We start from the raw sequence: 14334 nt of genomic DNA, 5'->3' as shown, positions 1-14334 counted from the left end.
TATATCCCTTGAAGACAGTGGCTGAACAATTCTAGAAGTGGTGTGAATGTTTATGCATATCATCTCCAAAAGGAAGGCTTACCCAAGCTTGTGCTCCAAAGGCTAAAACTAGTTTGTTAGTACATGAGATGGCCTGAAGAACTTACCACACCAATATGAATGTACCTTGTGTAAATTCCATGTAGCAGCCTAGTGAGATATGTCTTTGGCAAGATACAGCACAAAAACACATCACAAACTCTACTTGTGCCATGTATTGGGAACACCAAGATGCCAATATCCTCCATATACTCAAATAGGTGTTTGTAGAACCACATCTTGCACTTGTATAATCCATGCCACAAGTGTTTGATGTGTTGCAAGGCAGGGAGGTTAATAGTGATGAACATGTGCAAGAAAATATTAGAGGCAAGCCTGGTTTCTTGTTGACGTCCCACTAATAAAACTCCTGTCCTAAGGACCCCGACAATGTTCCATATTGTCCTCTACTACATTATGTTCAGGAGCATTGTCACTCCTAATGCATTTAGGCCACCCAAATCTGCGTACAGCCTATGCATATGTGTTGAAAATTGCATGTGTTTATTTCATGGTTGACAGCTCACAAGTGACTATATCATGAGTTGCCCCACATATTAAAGTGTGAATGTAGAATCCATATAATACAAGCTTGCAATATGCTGAATTGGCTAGAACTGACAGCCCAAAAATGTTTAGCTTTATTTATATATATAGATGGATAGATAGATAGATAGAGTTTTGGCCAAAAATAATGGGGTGTTTTGATATAAAGAGCCTCAAAAATTTTAGCAAAATACATATTAACGTTTAATATTATGAAAATCTCTAGAAAGTCAATTTTCTAGAAGTTATGTGCCTTGTATTCCATACTTTCACATAAATGGATACCTCTTTCCACTTTATGGATGTGGATATTCAAAATCTATATTAAGCACATCTTAAACAATATTTTTTTCAAAACACCACAATGGAATATGCACAAGAATGGTTTTTCAGAAAATGTGACAAGCTGGAACTCGGTTGTTAGGATCCTATCCCTTACACCCTAAGCCAACTGGCTAAAGGGGTGATCACTTACTTGTAGGGCCCTTTCCTTATCCTATTATCCTGATCTGGTGCTTAACAATCTTCCCCCTCGTCAGGGAATGATTGTCCGCGATCATACTTAGGCCACCATCCAGTCACTATGGTCCTTCTCTTAGGGTTTACTTAATTGTAGGGCCCTTTCTTTATCCTATTATCCTGATCTGGTGCCTAACAATCTTCCCCCTTGTCAGGGAATGATCGTCCGCGATCATACTTAGGCCACCATCCGGTCACCATGGTCCTTCTCTTAGGGTCTACTTAATTGTAGGGCCCTTTCTTTATCCTATTATCCTGATCTGGTGCCTAACAATCTTCCCCCTTGTCAGGGAATGATCGTCCGCGATCATACTTAGGCCACCATCTGATCACCATGGTCCTTCTTTTAGGGTCTACCAAACCTTGGTTCTCCCTCTAGATCCACCATGTTAAATATTCCTTCAGAATATTCTGCCCCACTCATCAGCCACAAGAATTGAACTAGGCTCCGATACCAATGTTAGGATCCTATCCCTTACACCCTAGGCCAACTAACTAAAGGGGTGATCACTTAATTGTAAAGCCCTTTCTTTATCTTATTATCCTGACCTGGTGCTTAACATCGGTGGTCCAAAGATTTAGTCACAAAGGATTCCTTGAAGATGGAAAGAGATTGGAGCAAACATCCAGAACCAAATGCTGTGACGTGGTCGATGATGCTCGCATCTTACATCCAGATCAGCCAGCTGAAAGAGGCAACGTCAATCTTCCACTAGATTCCTCACCAGAGCATTCTCAATGGTTCAAGCTTTGGAAGTGTTTGACAAGATGGCGAGATATCATGGAACATCGTCATCTCAGCTGATGCCATAGCTTTCGATGCCATAGCTTTCGTGGTTGCTCTCTCTGCTTGCGGCCACGCATAGCGTGTTAACGTTCCAGGAGATCACGTCTTTGCAAGGCATCTTGTGGAACCAGCAAGAAAGTAAGCTTGGAGCATGGAGTTCCACGAGACTGTGTTCTCCACAGGAACAGCGTAAAACATTCGTTTCGCGTCCTCCACGCGACCATTCTCCGCATAGGCCGTGAGCATGGTATTCCACAAGAGGTTCCACTGTGGCATCTTCCGAAACAGGGAGAGTTCTAGATCGCCAATCTCGCCATAAGCCTGCATCATCCGCGAGTAGATCCGTTAAGAGTGGCGCATCCACGTAGCAAACGAGCCCAAATCTTTTCCAATCCTGTCTGGGCTAATGGGCATGTAGATCTCTAGCACTCCATGCTAGAAACTGGATTTCACTGCTTTAGCTCAAAGCTTTGAGATCTTCCAAGAATGCTTGGAGGCCACGAAACGATTTCCCATGCTCTTTGTCCATAGCTTTTCTTGCAAGGATCTTCAAGTTCTCCACTCTCTCCTTCATCTTCTTCCCCTCGTCGCTATCCATCACCTTTTTTATGCCATCTTCGATCTCTTCTCGCCCGATCAATCCCTGCACCACTGTCTTGGAGAATCTAACCCCGATCTTCCAGTCCTCCACGATGAACTTAGAGTTGGTGATTTGGTCGCCCCCGCAAGGCCACCCCAGCATTGGAATGCCATTCGCTATGCTCTCCTGGACAGAATTCCATCCGCAGTGAGTGAGAAACGCTCCCATGGAGGGATGGGCGAGAACTCTCAGCTGTGGCGCCCAGGAAACGATGAATCCCTGGTTCTTGGTCCTCTCGTAAAATCCATTGTAAGATTCGGTGGAGAGTCCGCCGACCACGAGCTCGGATCGAATCACCCACAAGAATGGCTTCTTTGATGCCTCGAGAGCTCCCACGAGCTCCTCGAATTGCTCCACGCTCAGCACCGCGATGCTGCCAAACGAGATGTAGAGCACCGATCCAGGCTCCTGCGTATCCATCCAGCGAAGGCAATCCTCGTTCTCGGGGCGAAGCACCACATTCTTCCTGGAATCGTCGAGCAAGAACAGTGGCCCCGCGGGGATGAATCGAGGCCCGAGCTCGCTGGCCATGAAATCGAAGGTGTGCGCCTCGAGGTCGTAGAAGGAATTGACGAGGACCCATCGCGCGCGCTTCACGGCTGGAGAGCGCTTGATGCAAATCTCCTTCCACGCCTCCTGGCCCTCAGAGGCCAGCAGGTAATCAGGCACATCGGCCAGGCGGAGAGGCTTGACTCCTCGGACGTAATCGATGATCACGGAATTGGCCTCGTCCGCAGAAGCTCTCCCTGCGTGCGAATCTCAGAAATTTGAACATAGGAAAGGAAAGAACAGAGGAAATGTTAATTCCAAAGGGAAGAACAGGGGAAATTTGGAAGTCCAAGGGAAGAACAGGGGAAGAACGGAGATTCATACCTCTGCTAGGAAAAATGTGATCTTTCTCCAGAAGCTGTGGAATGTGATACTCCAAGCTCGTCCATGCCGCGTTGCCCGACCAAAGAGTGACACTGGGGATTCCAAATACATCTGCCACGTCCTGGGTCCAAACGCAACCGTAATCCGAGACGATACAACTGACCGGATCGCCCTCCTCGCCGAGCTTGCGGATCAAATCCTCGAGGCCTCCGGGGAGCTCTCGCGCAGCTGCCGTGGACCAGTCCGCAATATTTCCCAAAGCATGGGCGTCGATTCCTTGCGGGAGCTTCCACGAGAATGGGATGGAATGGAGGCGCAGATCTTCCAGCCCCGCCGGCGCCACCCAGTGCTTCATGAATTCGTCGTGGAGGCTGTCGATATTGACCCAGGAGATTGTGAAGCTTGGGTCTTGAGCGATTAACTTGCAGAGATGGATCATTGGGGAGATATGGCCTTGCGCGGGCGCTGGAAACGCCAAGACATGGACCTTGCTGGAAGCCATGGTTTTCTTGGCAGGGAGGGCAACAAAAGTTGTGGGCTGTATTCCACTTGGGTAAATGTAGTGTTTTGGTCAATTTGTGGAGATTAAGATCTGTGGTGGTTGTCCAAGGATGACTATCCCCTCGCTTGGGATCACAAAGGGAAGATTAGGAGCACAAGCGTTGTGAGAGGCAACAATGCTCTTGCCCATTCTGCTCTAGAACGATTTTGTGCCGCAATGCTTGCTCGTCCACGCTCAAATTCAGGGACTGTGAAGCTCGGTCTTTAGAACATCTCCCTGGATGATCTACAAGCATAGAAGAAAAATCACTCATAAAATCGATTTGACACACGATTTGCTTGGAAGTGCCTTGGACGCGCCTCTGCAGCACCTCTTGGCGACCTCGAGCAGCTTGACGGTGAGATTTCCAGTTCCCGGCCCAATCGCCAGGACAATGTCTGTGCTCTTGAGTCCGGTCTTCTGCACGATCGACTGGACAATGAGGATTCTTGAGGATGTCGCGCTGCTAATTTGAATAAGTATATTCCGTTAAGGGTACACCTTAGGGTTTTGTGGGAGAAGAAAGATGGAAGAGCGCAAGAAAGAAGACGATAGCGCAAGGGAGGTGGCGGCTCCAAAGAGGAAGTTTTTGCAAAGGGACTACAAGAAGGGACCTTTCTTCCAGTCGGACAATGAGCCCATCTACAAGAGGGACTTTTCAGAGCCGACTGGTGAGGACAAGCTGGACAAGAAGTTACTGCCCAAGGTGATGCAGGTCAAGGGTTTTGGCCGGCGTGGCCGCGTCAAGTGGACGCATCTCGTCAACGAGGACACAAGCCGATGGGACACACCGTAAGTTTCTCCGTTTCTCCTTTTCGTTTCTTTTGTTTTCTTACCATTCTTCGTTCAGGTGGAGCTCGAATAACGAGTTTCGTGCCCAGTATGACAAGAAGATGGACAAGCCGATCGAGAGGCCCCGGGGCAGCAAAAAGATGAAGACGATCGTTCAAGACCTGTACGAAGTGTAACAAGCAATCGTCTCAAAGGGTAAAAACGCTTTCCCTGTATTTTACATATCAGTTATTGAACTGAGAGAAATTCAAGACTCACCTTGATTGAAAATGGGAACCAAAAAGGCAAGAATTTAGAACATCGAATTTCTCTCAAGAGCTACCTGTTCCATCATAAAAACAAACCGATCCTGTTGCATAAAGAAGGGAAAGAACACCACAAATTACCTTGCGACGCTCGGATGCCTTACTTAAATAGCTAGGTGTATGTGTGTATGTATGTATGCCCTGTTCTAAGAGGAAAGTTAAAAGTGCGTTATAATAACCAAATATCTTTGCAATGATTCAAACGCGATGCTCAAGCCTTGGACAAATTTACAAGCCTGGATAAGTTCGTCAGCGATGACAAAACCAAAAAAAAAGGAAAAGGAAACGAAGAAATGAAAGCTTACGGGAGATTGCCAGGACAACATCGCTAAAGTTGTCAGCGGTGGTGGGAGCCGTAACCTCGACAAGCTGAATGTTTGGCGTGACTGGTGTCGCTTCGTCGATCGAGTGCTGCTTGGGAAGCCTACACACTGAAGTTACTGTGACCGTGATCGGAAAGGCTCTCTGGAAGTGGTACGCAAAACCATCGCGGAGAAGCTCGTAGTCCATCTTGTAGCCGACGGCGTAGAAGAAACGAAGAGCATTGTTGCTCATCTTGGACTCCACAATGTTGCGTACCAAGGCGGGCAGCTGCTCGGCACCAGTGCCTCTCATTGCTCCTCCTATGTGCTTCATAGTCCTCGAGGAAGGAAGAAAACAAAGAAACTGAGAATGAGTAACGTCTACTTCTTACTTCTTGCACGGAGAAAGAACAACATACCAAATGTGAGGTCACTTGGAGAGATCACACAGTAGATTGAGCTCCGAAGCCACGGTGCCTGTTTCAAGAGATTCCAAAGCTCTAAAATCCGCGAAAGAAAGGAAATCGGATTACTCTTGAGGCATATTTCGTGGGTTTTGAGACCCTCGCGCTGTCCCTCCCACAGGCCTTACAGCAGCACATCCAGAGATTCTACGTGCTGCGCCGATTGTCAATCGATCGATTGCTCGATTGGAATCGAAGAACTCACCTGAGCCTCGATGACAACTCATTTCATATTTCTCTCCCTCCAAAACCCTAAAACTTTGATTTTTAGGGCACCAATCCCGCGAAAATAGTTTTTAGGGTTCTTGGTGTTCGTTGGGCTTCGTGACACGCGGCTGCCGATGGTGCCATGAGGCAGGAGGAATGCGCACGGCCCAGCCAGGAAGCAGCTCCACGATCGGCTGCGGCGGGGTGATTCCAAGCAAGTGTCTAGGTGCGTGATGTAACGACATTGCCCGATGTGCAGCGATTCGACAATCTTTCAACTGAGGATCGAGCAGTCGGGCAGGCAACGTCGGCGCAGGGATTTAGAACAGGGATTAAGCTTCTTTGCGTGGTGAGAGCACTTCTCAAGAAGATCAGGAGAAGAGTCTGATAGTGTTTTAATCTCGGGAACTCTCACTCAATAGGCCGCGCTTGGATCCTGTGATACTGAATAGGTTCTTAGTGAAGCCGAATCGACTGGAATACCTCTCGCAGTGGTGCTCAACAAGGCGGGTCTTGTTACTCAGGAGGTACCCGTTTATTTCTTTCTTTTCGTTTCTGCAAAGCTGATAGAAGGTTCATTTTTAGTTTTCAGGTGAAAGATATCTGAGTGGGGATATAAACCATACATATGCAGTGTAGAGACTGGTATGGGGCTTCATCTCCTCGAAGATAAAACATCAGACCAAGTGGAGTCGGAACCTGATACTAACTTCAATTGTCGCGTGTACAGGCACTAGACGAAGTTGACGATGAAGTCATTCGCGTAAATGAGGTGTCGTATTGAACTGGATCCGGACAACACACGATGCGGCACGTTTGTCTCTTGCATCTGCCATTTAGAGGGGCTATGCTGATACTCCAGGTTTCAGCTGTCCCAGCTTGTCAATGGTGACAAGTAACTCATTAGCATTGCTTTTCACTGAGGTATTTTTTGTCAGCTTCTGCTTATCCCGATTGAGCATAGCTGGATCAGCTGGACTCAGCTTTTACTACTCAGCTAGACAGGTAAAGTTGACTGACACTTTGCTTTTATTCTTTTCTATTGTCTAACAGTGAATTTGTGGTTAGGATCAAGGCCTGGATACAATAGCCGAAGGCTCAAGATATCAACGAAGTAAGGGCTATGCCTTCTTTCAAGTGCCGATTTAAATCCGTGACTATTTCCAAGGCAGGTTCCGAGCAAGTCATATCCGCGCTGGTGGCCTGCGGGAGTAAGCAGCAGCCACCAGAGCTTCAGCGGCGTTGTCAGGTTGATGTTGCTGTACAGGGTCATGTCTCTCCACTCTGGTCAGGGTGGTCGCAGAGCATTCGCTCGGCTTGGTCATGCTGATGATCTGGAAGCACAGGCTTGACAAAGTTGAGCGTGCTTTCGCTCTGGCACTGAAAGGCTCGGCTCAAAAGTATTCATCCAAGGAGCTGGAGGTGGTGACTGGGAACTTCGCTTCGAGCCTTGCCTTTGGAATGGCGGTCAAGCGAGCGCCTGGAGAACCGCAACCAGAGTGATGGCGGGTAAGCCACCACAACGTTTAACAGCAGCAGCAGCTGTTTGTGTTGTCACACTATAATTATAATGTGACAGCTTTTCGCTTTGTGAGCTCACAGTTCTTCCGGTTGTGTTGAAGGCTGTGGAGTAGGAGCTGGATGAGAGGAAGCATATGAGAAATTTGTTGCTTCACTAAGGAGGTTCGAAGCTTTTTCCATTTTCCTCTGTGCGAGTTCTAAACTTTGTGTTCTAAGGTTTTCTGCCTGTTCTAAAGTTTTGTGCCTACGTTTGTGAATTTACAGGGGCGTGCTCATGATCAATTCATAGTGTTTTTCATCTCCTGAGTACCTCTCGTCGAGAAAGAGAAAAATCTTACGAACTTAGACCGAGAACTTAGTGAAAGTTCGAGATCTTTATTCCCCGTCCAAATCCGAGCTTGCCATTTTCCTGCTGGTGCCTAAAAAAAAAGATCGAAGTGTGATTGTAGTTGCTTGATCAAGTACGAGATGGTATACTTCTAGGGTCTTAGAAGTTAGAAGGGTGTCTGGCCATGGGGATGCGAGCGTGGATCTCGTACCGTTACAAAGGCGTCTACTATCTTCTCTACAAGCAGTGGGGGCAGCTCGAGTACGTCGGCGAGCGTCTCGTAGCGCTGCTCGCGGATCATCCGGACCCGGAAGAGTGGAGGCGCCTGCTCGACAAGGCCGTCTTCATCCAGGTGATCTCTCTCCCCTCTCTCAACTTTCTTCCTCTCTCTGATCAGGCTCAAGCTCTCATCTTTCTTCCTCTCTTTGATCAGGCTCAAGCTCTCATCTTTCTTCCTCTCTCTGATCAGGCTCAAGCTTTCATCTTTTCTGCTTCCCGTCTAACTCTTGCTCGACAGTGCGGAGGTAAAGAGAGAAGCGAGCATCAACCCTCGGACGCGATCATCGACGCTGTCCGCGACTACACGCTTGGTGGTGATGACCGGCGCAAACGAGAATACCTGGAAGATATGGGGCGGATGCAGTATCACTCCATCAGGAGCGTGGGTGATGCTGTGATAGCGACCATGGCTGCCATTCTTGACGACCCGGTCCAGTTCCGGGCCTTCATCCGGAACGAGGCCGAGAAGAAACTGGGAGGAGGAAACGGATGGGCGTTCCTGTGCCGGAACATCGAGTCCCACGAGCGACTCTGGTTTCGCTTGCTCGAGCTCGGCGTGTTCGTGTCAAATCGAGAGCCCGTGATGGAGCAGCCGGAGCTTGATCTCATGATGGAGTACGTCTACATCATCGACTTGGATGCCGGGACTTTCTCGGTCAGCTCCTGCCATGTTCTAAACTCGGGTACCTGGAAGGTAAGCTTTTTTGGATTCACTTTGGAAGCCTCCATTGTTTGTTGTCGTGTCATTGTGTAGATGGGGGAGATCCCCAAGAACTGGCTGCGACGTCTCCAGATTCCAGAGCCCTGGATCGAGCTGGCCATTGCGTACTCGCCCGCTGTCAAGAGGATCGTCCTGGAGAGGCTCAACTGCGGTGAGAACTGGCTGTTTCGCATGGTGGTCGACAAGCTCAGCGCTCCATACCAGAGCTTCGACGAGTGTCTCAACATCCTGCAGCTCATCCAGAACTTTTTGTTCGTCGAGGACGATGATCATGGTGAAACTGCGTATGCCAAGATCAGGAAGAGCCAGGTGCATCTACCGTGGGAGGAGGAGGTAAGTTACTCTCGAAAAGTGCGTTCTACAGACTCTTTGTTTTCTTTTAGGCACCACAAGATGACGAGGAGGACGAGGAGGACGACGAGGACGACGAGGAAGATGAAGAGGGAAGGTGCCGCATAAGGGATGATGGGCAGTTTGTATTGCGCACGGTTTTAGCGGTCCTTTCTATGTGCCAAGTTAGGGAACTCTTCTCGTGAAAACTTGTTCATCATTGTTATCAGTCAGCCGCTCCTTCCAGCTTTTAAATTGGGATCGCTGTTCGACAAGGTGGATCTCGAACATTTTGTGCTGCAGCTGCTGCATTCGAGATTCTCATGTTGTTTTTCTTTGTCTTGTTTTAAATGTGGCGTCTTCTAAGGCAGTAGTAACCCGCGAAGATGACGAGAAGAGTTCCACTGCTGCTGCTTGTACAAAACTACGAAGTTCATCGCTGCTGCTCCACGCTGCAAAACGTCCTTCCCTGCTCGGAGCTCAACTATCTGAGTGTCGAAACTAGAAGGCTATACTGGCTAATCAGGAGCGATACTAACTATTTTGGCTGGGAAATCAGGAGCGATCTCTGCTTTCCCTCCTCGGCCCTCGCAGTCTCTTGGTAAGAACCGCTGCGATTGGCTCCAGCTGTTCCACGATTGCGATGTCATGGTACAGGTGTTCACGTTTTCTTCTCTTTCCGAGAATTCTCTCCGGCTTGAAACTAAGAAACTCATGCCTTCCAGACGCAGAGAAATCTTGTCAAGCTATTATGCCCATGGTTCAATGCATCAAAAGCAGAAGCGTATTGCCTTATAAAGGGCATTTCATTCCAACCTTTCACACCTGTAGTACCTCGGCGTCCAGTTGATCTCAAAAGGCAGCTCTTCAGCAGGATCATCCATCGCAATGCACGAGCAGAACCTGCTCCTTGGACGGCAAATTGTCAAGCGAGTAGTTGAGGCGGTCCGCGTACCAAAATTTGATCGCAGTACGGGTTCCTACTGGCGCCACCACGTTTGCAAGCTCAGGCATCGTAGCAGCTGCTCTCTCCTTAATCCCAGAAGATCGTCCTCGTTCTCTTCGTCTGCAGCATCTTCCTCTTTAGGAGCAGCTTCCGCAGTCTCTTTTGTCAGTGATTTCTTTCCTTGTCTTTCCTCGAGGTTACCTGTGAGCCGTTCTAGATCCTGTAGGAGACGCTGAATTGCAGCTCGCGATTCCTCCAATTGTATTCTGCTCTCGCTGTTCTTGACGCCAGATGGCTGTTGTCTTGCAGGGATCATGGGACAATGATGCCTGATGAGACTGTCTGCTAGGTGGCCTCCAGCCATTGCCGCATGAGTGTACATAGAGATGAGGTTGTTGGTGATGTAAAGCATCTTTGTGCTTGGTCAATAGTTTTTCCTTTCAGTTTTTTATATAAGGTGTATTGGGTTTTAAGATCTTGCATTTCCACACTGCCATCCCAATCTACGTGAAACTTGCAAGAAAAACATCCATGAAAGTTCGGTCTAGTCCAGGACACTGCCAAAGATCTCGATTTCTGTATACTAAAGAGTCTTCTAAGGTTTTACAAGGGTAGTGTGAAACAGGCAGTGGTACGTCCGCAAGTGTCTCGTAGTGCTGCTTGTAGCCTTCCAGTGAGCTTACTGATGACTGGCACAAACGTGCATTCCTGGAAGATATATGGGGCGTGAGAAGTATCATGAGATTATGTTTTTGTGCGTGGGTTCTACTGTGCTAACGAGGATGGGTGCCATGGACCTGGTCCAATTCTGGGCCTTCAACCGGAACAAGGCCAAGGAGAAAATGGGAGGAAACAAGTGGCCTCTTTCTCCATAAACCAAGGCTCTTTGGCTAAACAGTTTGTCAAACAATTTAAGGAGAGTTATTTACCTTTGGAGCTCGTACCTGCGGTAAATATATCTAATTTCTTTTTATGGCATGGCTGGAACACATTGAAATATGTTGTTATTTTATAAGTAGTAAAAAATAATGACTCAAAAGATGATCTTTTAGGCAATATAAAAGGAAAGGATTACACTTTTTTTTCAATTAGTTAAAAATCTTAATTAAACATCTTTGAGTTTATATAATATTGAGTTGGGTGAATTTTTTGAAAGTTTAAATTTAAAAATTTATATTTAATATATTATATTCATTATTTTAAAACAAGAAACAATAGATCTTAATCCCACCGAACACATAAGGAATTTTAGAGGTTAATTTATTCACTTTCAAATATGAATCTAGATGTGAAGTTTGGTTGTCCACCTTAATTACTATAAAGTGGTGAAAAATTAATTCTATGATATAGAGGGAAAAGACATCAATAAAAGTGCTTTTTTATTCCAATTATCTTAAAATACTTAAAGTTAAACATTCTTAGGTTTGAGTGATACTTAATTGGTTGTTCAAGAGTACATATGTGATTGTTTGAATTTGGCAAAGTTGAACATAAGACAAACTCAAGAATGAGACAATTGGCAAATTAATATTATTAAATTGTTAATTGTCCCTATAGTGTTGTGGGCTTTAGACAATTTTTAAGGGATTTTATTTACACTTTAGACTTGTTAGCTAGTTTAAAATTTTATTCAACATTCCATGTAAGCAAGTTTAAAGTGTGTTTGCATTTTAATGATATCAGTCTATCATTCAAATGTTGAAAAGGTTAGTCCAAAACCAATATTCTTACTCAAAAGTTGGTGAAAACATGTCATAAGACAACTTTTATTCCATGGATGATGTTATATAGAAAACCAACTTGGTGTCACAATCACCTCAAAATAATGAACACTACCCTTAAAAACCATCTAAATTATTGTTTTTTTTTTGCCCTGCATTGGTCATTGCTTCTATTTCTAAGACCCCTCATGGATTATGAACTACTCTATTAGCTTACCATCACAGATCACTTGAACTCTTTGTCCATGCTTGGATGTTTTAAAAATCCTATCTCAACCATTACTCACTGCCATTACCCTCATCTAACTGGTATAGAAAAAGTGGATGAGGACCTTCCAAGACCTTCCCATTTCACCTTGGAAATCATTGACAGTAGCGTATCTTGCTATTTCGTCTTGTACGGGGATTGCATGCTTCCTGCACAGCTGCAAGTACAGTGCGAAATCCTTTTCTTGTAAAGTTCTTGTGCTGACACCCCTACACTGAGCCAAGAAAACTAGTATCTCACCAGGAAAAAGAAACACATTGAACATCCCTCACCATAAGAAAGAAAATGTCGGCAAAATAAACAAGAACATGTGCTTTCAGATTGTCAAGCTTTTGGAGCCCGAATTTCCTTCATGAGGCCAAGTGTACCAATGAAATCCCTAGTTACTGTACTATACAAGTATCAAATGCTCCTCCCAAAGCGTAGAGGTGCCACGCTCAGCGAGCGGATCATTGGTCTGCGCAAGTTCATGTTTTCGTCGGAGCGGCTCCATCGGTTTTAGTATCAAAACGAAGGAAAGATATCAGGCTGAGAAGACTGACATAGCTTCTTCAGACCAGTTGGCAAATCCAGGATTCCTCAAGGCTTGCTCCGCTCTAGCGGCCAGAGAAGAAGAGATTCATCAAAGCTCTGGAACAAGGCATGAGAATCCACTCTCAAACGCAAAAGGAGGAACCCTAAAATTCATAGAAAAGATTCCAGACGGTGGCGCTTCACGGACGAACTGCCCGTTGCGTGAAGTCAGCCGAGCGCGCCCTGCCTCCATCCAACTGCTAGCGTAATGGATTTGGCTGCGCCATGGATTCATAATCGCGCGCTGGGCGCCACCGCTGAGCAGGAGGGCGGCAACCTTCTCTTCGTACATTCGATCGGGAGCGATCGATGGCAATGGCGTCTTTCGCGTTGCTTCTCCTCCTCCTCCTCGCAATCTCTTGCCGCGCAGTGGATCAGGAGTCGTCACCGCGGGCGCAAGCTCTGGGAAATTCCACTTCCACCTCACTGCGATTGGGATACTACGGATCCAGCTGCCCCAATGCCGAGACCATCGTGCGCCAGACGCTCATGACGCTCCTCATGCAAGATCCCACCGCTGGAGCGGCATTGCTTCGCCTCGCCTTCCACGATTGCGATGTCATGGTATGGATTCTTTCCTTACAGGTGTTCTTGGATCATCTAGACGATTCTTCTGTGCTTTCCAGGGCTGCGATGCATCGATCATCTTGGATTCCACTGCACAGTTTCAGAGCGAGCTGGAATCTCCCAAGAACTTTGGCATTCGTCGCGTGGATTTCATCGATAGGATCAAGGCGTCGTTGGAGGGGAGCTGCCCGCGCACTGTCTCTTGCGCTGACATCATCGCTCTAGCTGCTCGAGACTCCATCTTGCTGGTAAGAAGATCTTTCCTTTCCTCTCTTTTCTTTGTTTGCCTTAGCGAGAATTTGCAGGCTGGAGGACCAAACATTCCTGTTCTAACGGGTCGCAAAGATAGCACGAGAGCGGACCTCGCTACCGCTAATCGCAAGCTTGCCACTGCCACTTCTTCCGTGGAGGAAATTCTCCAAGACTTCGCGTCCATGGGAATTAACCCGCAAGAGGCTGTGTCTCTTCTCGGTGAGTGTGTTCTCCCATAGTTTCCTTGGTCTTAGTCTCTAGTTTCTTTCGATCGATCGAGCGGCTCTTCCTTCTCTTTGGCTGATATACTTGGTGATATACTTGGTTCCAGGAGCTCACACTCTTGGAGTTGGGCACTGCTTGAGCGTTGTCAACCGGCTCTATCCAAGCGTTGATACCAAGATGGATCTCATGTACTCGATGGCGTTGCGAGTGTTGTGCCCGAGTCCAAAGTTCTACCTCAACATCACGGCCATCCCAAACGATTCAACCATGTTTAGATTCGACAACATGTTCTTCAAGGACGCTGCCTCGCGGCGGGTGCTCTTCGCGCTTGATGCCGCTGTCCAGAGCGATCCCAGGACCTCGATCTACACTTCCAAGTTTGCTCAGAACCAGGGATTGTTCTTCGACACATTCTCGCGAGCGTTTGTCAAGCTCACCAGCGTCGTCAACTCGGAAGCCACGCAGGTTCGATCGAATTGCCGCGCGATCAACTCGTAGGCCTAGAGATTGATACGAGTGCTTCGATTTTTTTTTATACACGCAAATATC

The 14334-nt window shown here is 47.0% G+C and overlaps 3 protein-coding genes and 1 pseudogene across 4 annotated transcripts; 2 read left to right on the top strand and 2 right to left on the bottom strand.

The window, feature by feature from the left end:
• Positions 1-2295: 2295 nt before the first annotated feature.
• On the bottom strand, positions 2296-3957 carry LOC9651775 (anthocyanidin 3-O-glucosyltransferase 7). The gene is made up of 2 exons (XM_024665888.1): positions 3444-3957; positions 2296-3316 (listed from the first exon to the last, which is right to left on the bottom strand). Exons 1-2 carry the CDS (start codon positions 3943-3945, stop codon positions 2388-2390), a joined length of 1431 nt encoding a protein of 476 aa, XP_024521656.1. The 5' UTR covers positions 3946-3957; the 3' UTR covers positions 2296-2387.
• A 973-nt stretch (positions 3958-4930) lies between these two features.
• On the bottom strand, positions 4931-6198 carry LOC9651774 (annotated as a pseudogene).
• A 1040-nt stretch (positions 6199-7238) lies between these two features.
• LOC9651772 lies at positions 7239-9554 on the top strand. Of its 2 annotated transcripts, XM_024665902.1 has the most exons (6): positions 7239-7563; positions 7677-7737; positions 7840-8255; positions 8421-8876; positions 8937-9236; positions 9287-9554. In XM_024665902.1, the coding sequence occupies exons 3-6, from the start codon at positions 8088-8090 to the stop codon at positions 9437-9439; spliced, it is 1077 nt and encodes a 358-aa protein (XP_024521670.1). In that variant the 5' UTR covers positions 7239-7563; positions 7677-7737; positions 7840-8087; the 3' UTR covers positions 9440-9554. The 2 variants fall into 2 exon arrangements, with proteins under 2 accessions (XP_024521670.1, XP_024521672.1); XM_024665904.1 differs by having other exon boundaries at positions 7239-7737.
• Positions 9555-13056: 3502 nt separating this feature from the next.
• On the top strand, positions 13057-14283 carry LOC9651771 (peroxidase 29). The gene is made up of 3 exons (XM_024665933.1): positions 13057-13305; positions 13368-13779; positions 13892-14283. Exons 1-3 carry the CDS (start codon positions 13057-13059, stop codon positions 14281-14283), a joined length of 1053 nt encoding a protein of 350 aa, XP_024521701.1.
• Positions 14284-14334: the final 51 nt, after the last annotated feature.

Source organism: Selaginella moellendorffii, unplaced genomic scaffold (genome assembly GCF_000143415.4).
Source record: "Selaginella moellendorffii unplaced genomic scaffold, v1.0 SELMOscaffold_130, whole genome shotgun sequence".
Classification (NCBI taxonomy): domain Eukaryota; kingdom Viridiplantae; phylum Streptophyta; class Lycopodiopsida; order Selaginellales; family Selaginellaceae; genus Selaginella; species Selaginella moellendorffii.
The sequence above is the reverse complement of the archived record's forward strand: the minus strand, read 5'-3'. Positions and strand labels throughout refer to the sequence as shown.

What these genes read in the sequence shown, in the direction of transcription:
- LOC9651772 (XM_024665902.1), top strand. Translation starts at nt 8,088, where the DNA reads ATGGGGATGCGAGCGTGGATCTCGTACCGTTACAAAGGCGTCTACTAT. An exon ending in TAAACTCGGGTACCTGGAAG is followed by an intron (nt 8,877 to 8,936) that starts GTAAGCTTTTTT and finishes GTCATTGTGTAG; the next exon opens with ATGGGGGAGATCCCCAAGAA. An exon ending in ATCTACCGTGGGAGGAGGAG is followed by an intron (nt 9,237 to 9,286) that starts GTAAGTTACTCT and finishes GTTTTCTTTTAG; the next exon opens with GCACCACAAGATGACGAGGA.
- LOC9651775 (XM_024665888.1), bottom strand. Translation starts at nt 3,945, where the DNA reads ATGGCTTCCAGCAAGGTCCATGTCTTGGCGTTTCCAGCGCCCGCGCAA. An exon ending in TCACATTTTTCCTAGCAGAG is followed by an intron (nt 3,317 to 3,443) that starts GTATGAATCTCC and finishes ATTCGCACGCAG; the next exon opens with GGAGAGCTTCTGCGGACGAG.
- LOC9651771 (XM_024665933.1), top strand. Translation starts at nt 13,057, where the DNA reads ATGGCGTCTTTCGCGTTGCTTCTCCTCCTCCTCCTCGCAATCTCTTGC. An exon ending in TCCACGATTGCGATGTCATG is followed by an intron (nt 13,306 to 13,367) that starts GTATGGATTCTT and finishes TGTGCTTTCCAG; the next exon opens with GGCTGCGATGCATCGATCAT. An exon ending in AGAGGCTGTGTCTCTTCTCG is followed by an intron (nt 13,780 to 13,891) that starts GTGAGTGTGTTC and finishes ACTTGGTTCCAG; the next exon opens with GAGCTCACACTCTTGGAGTT.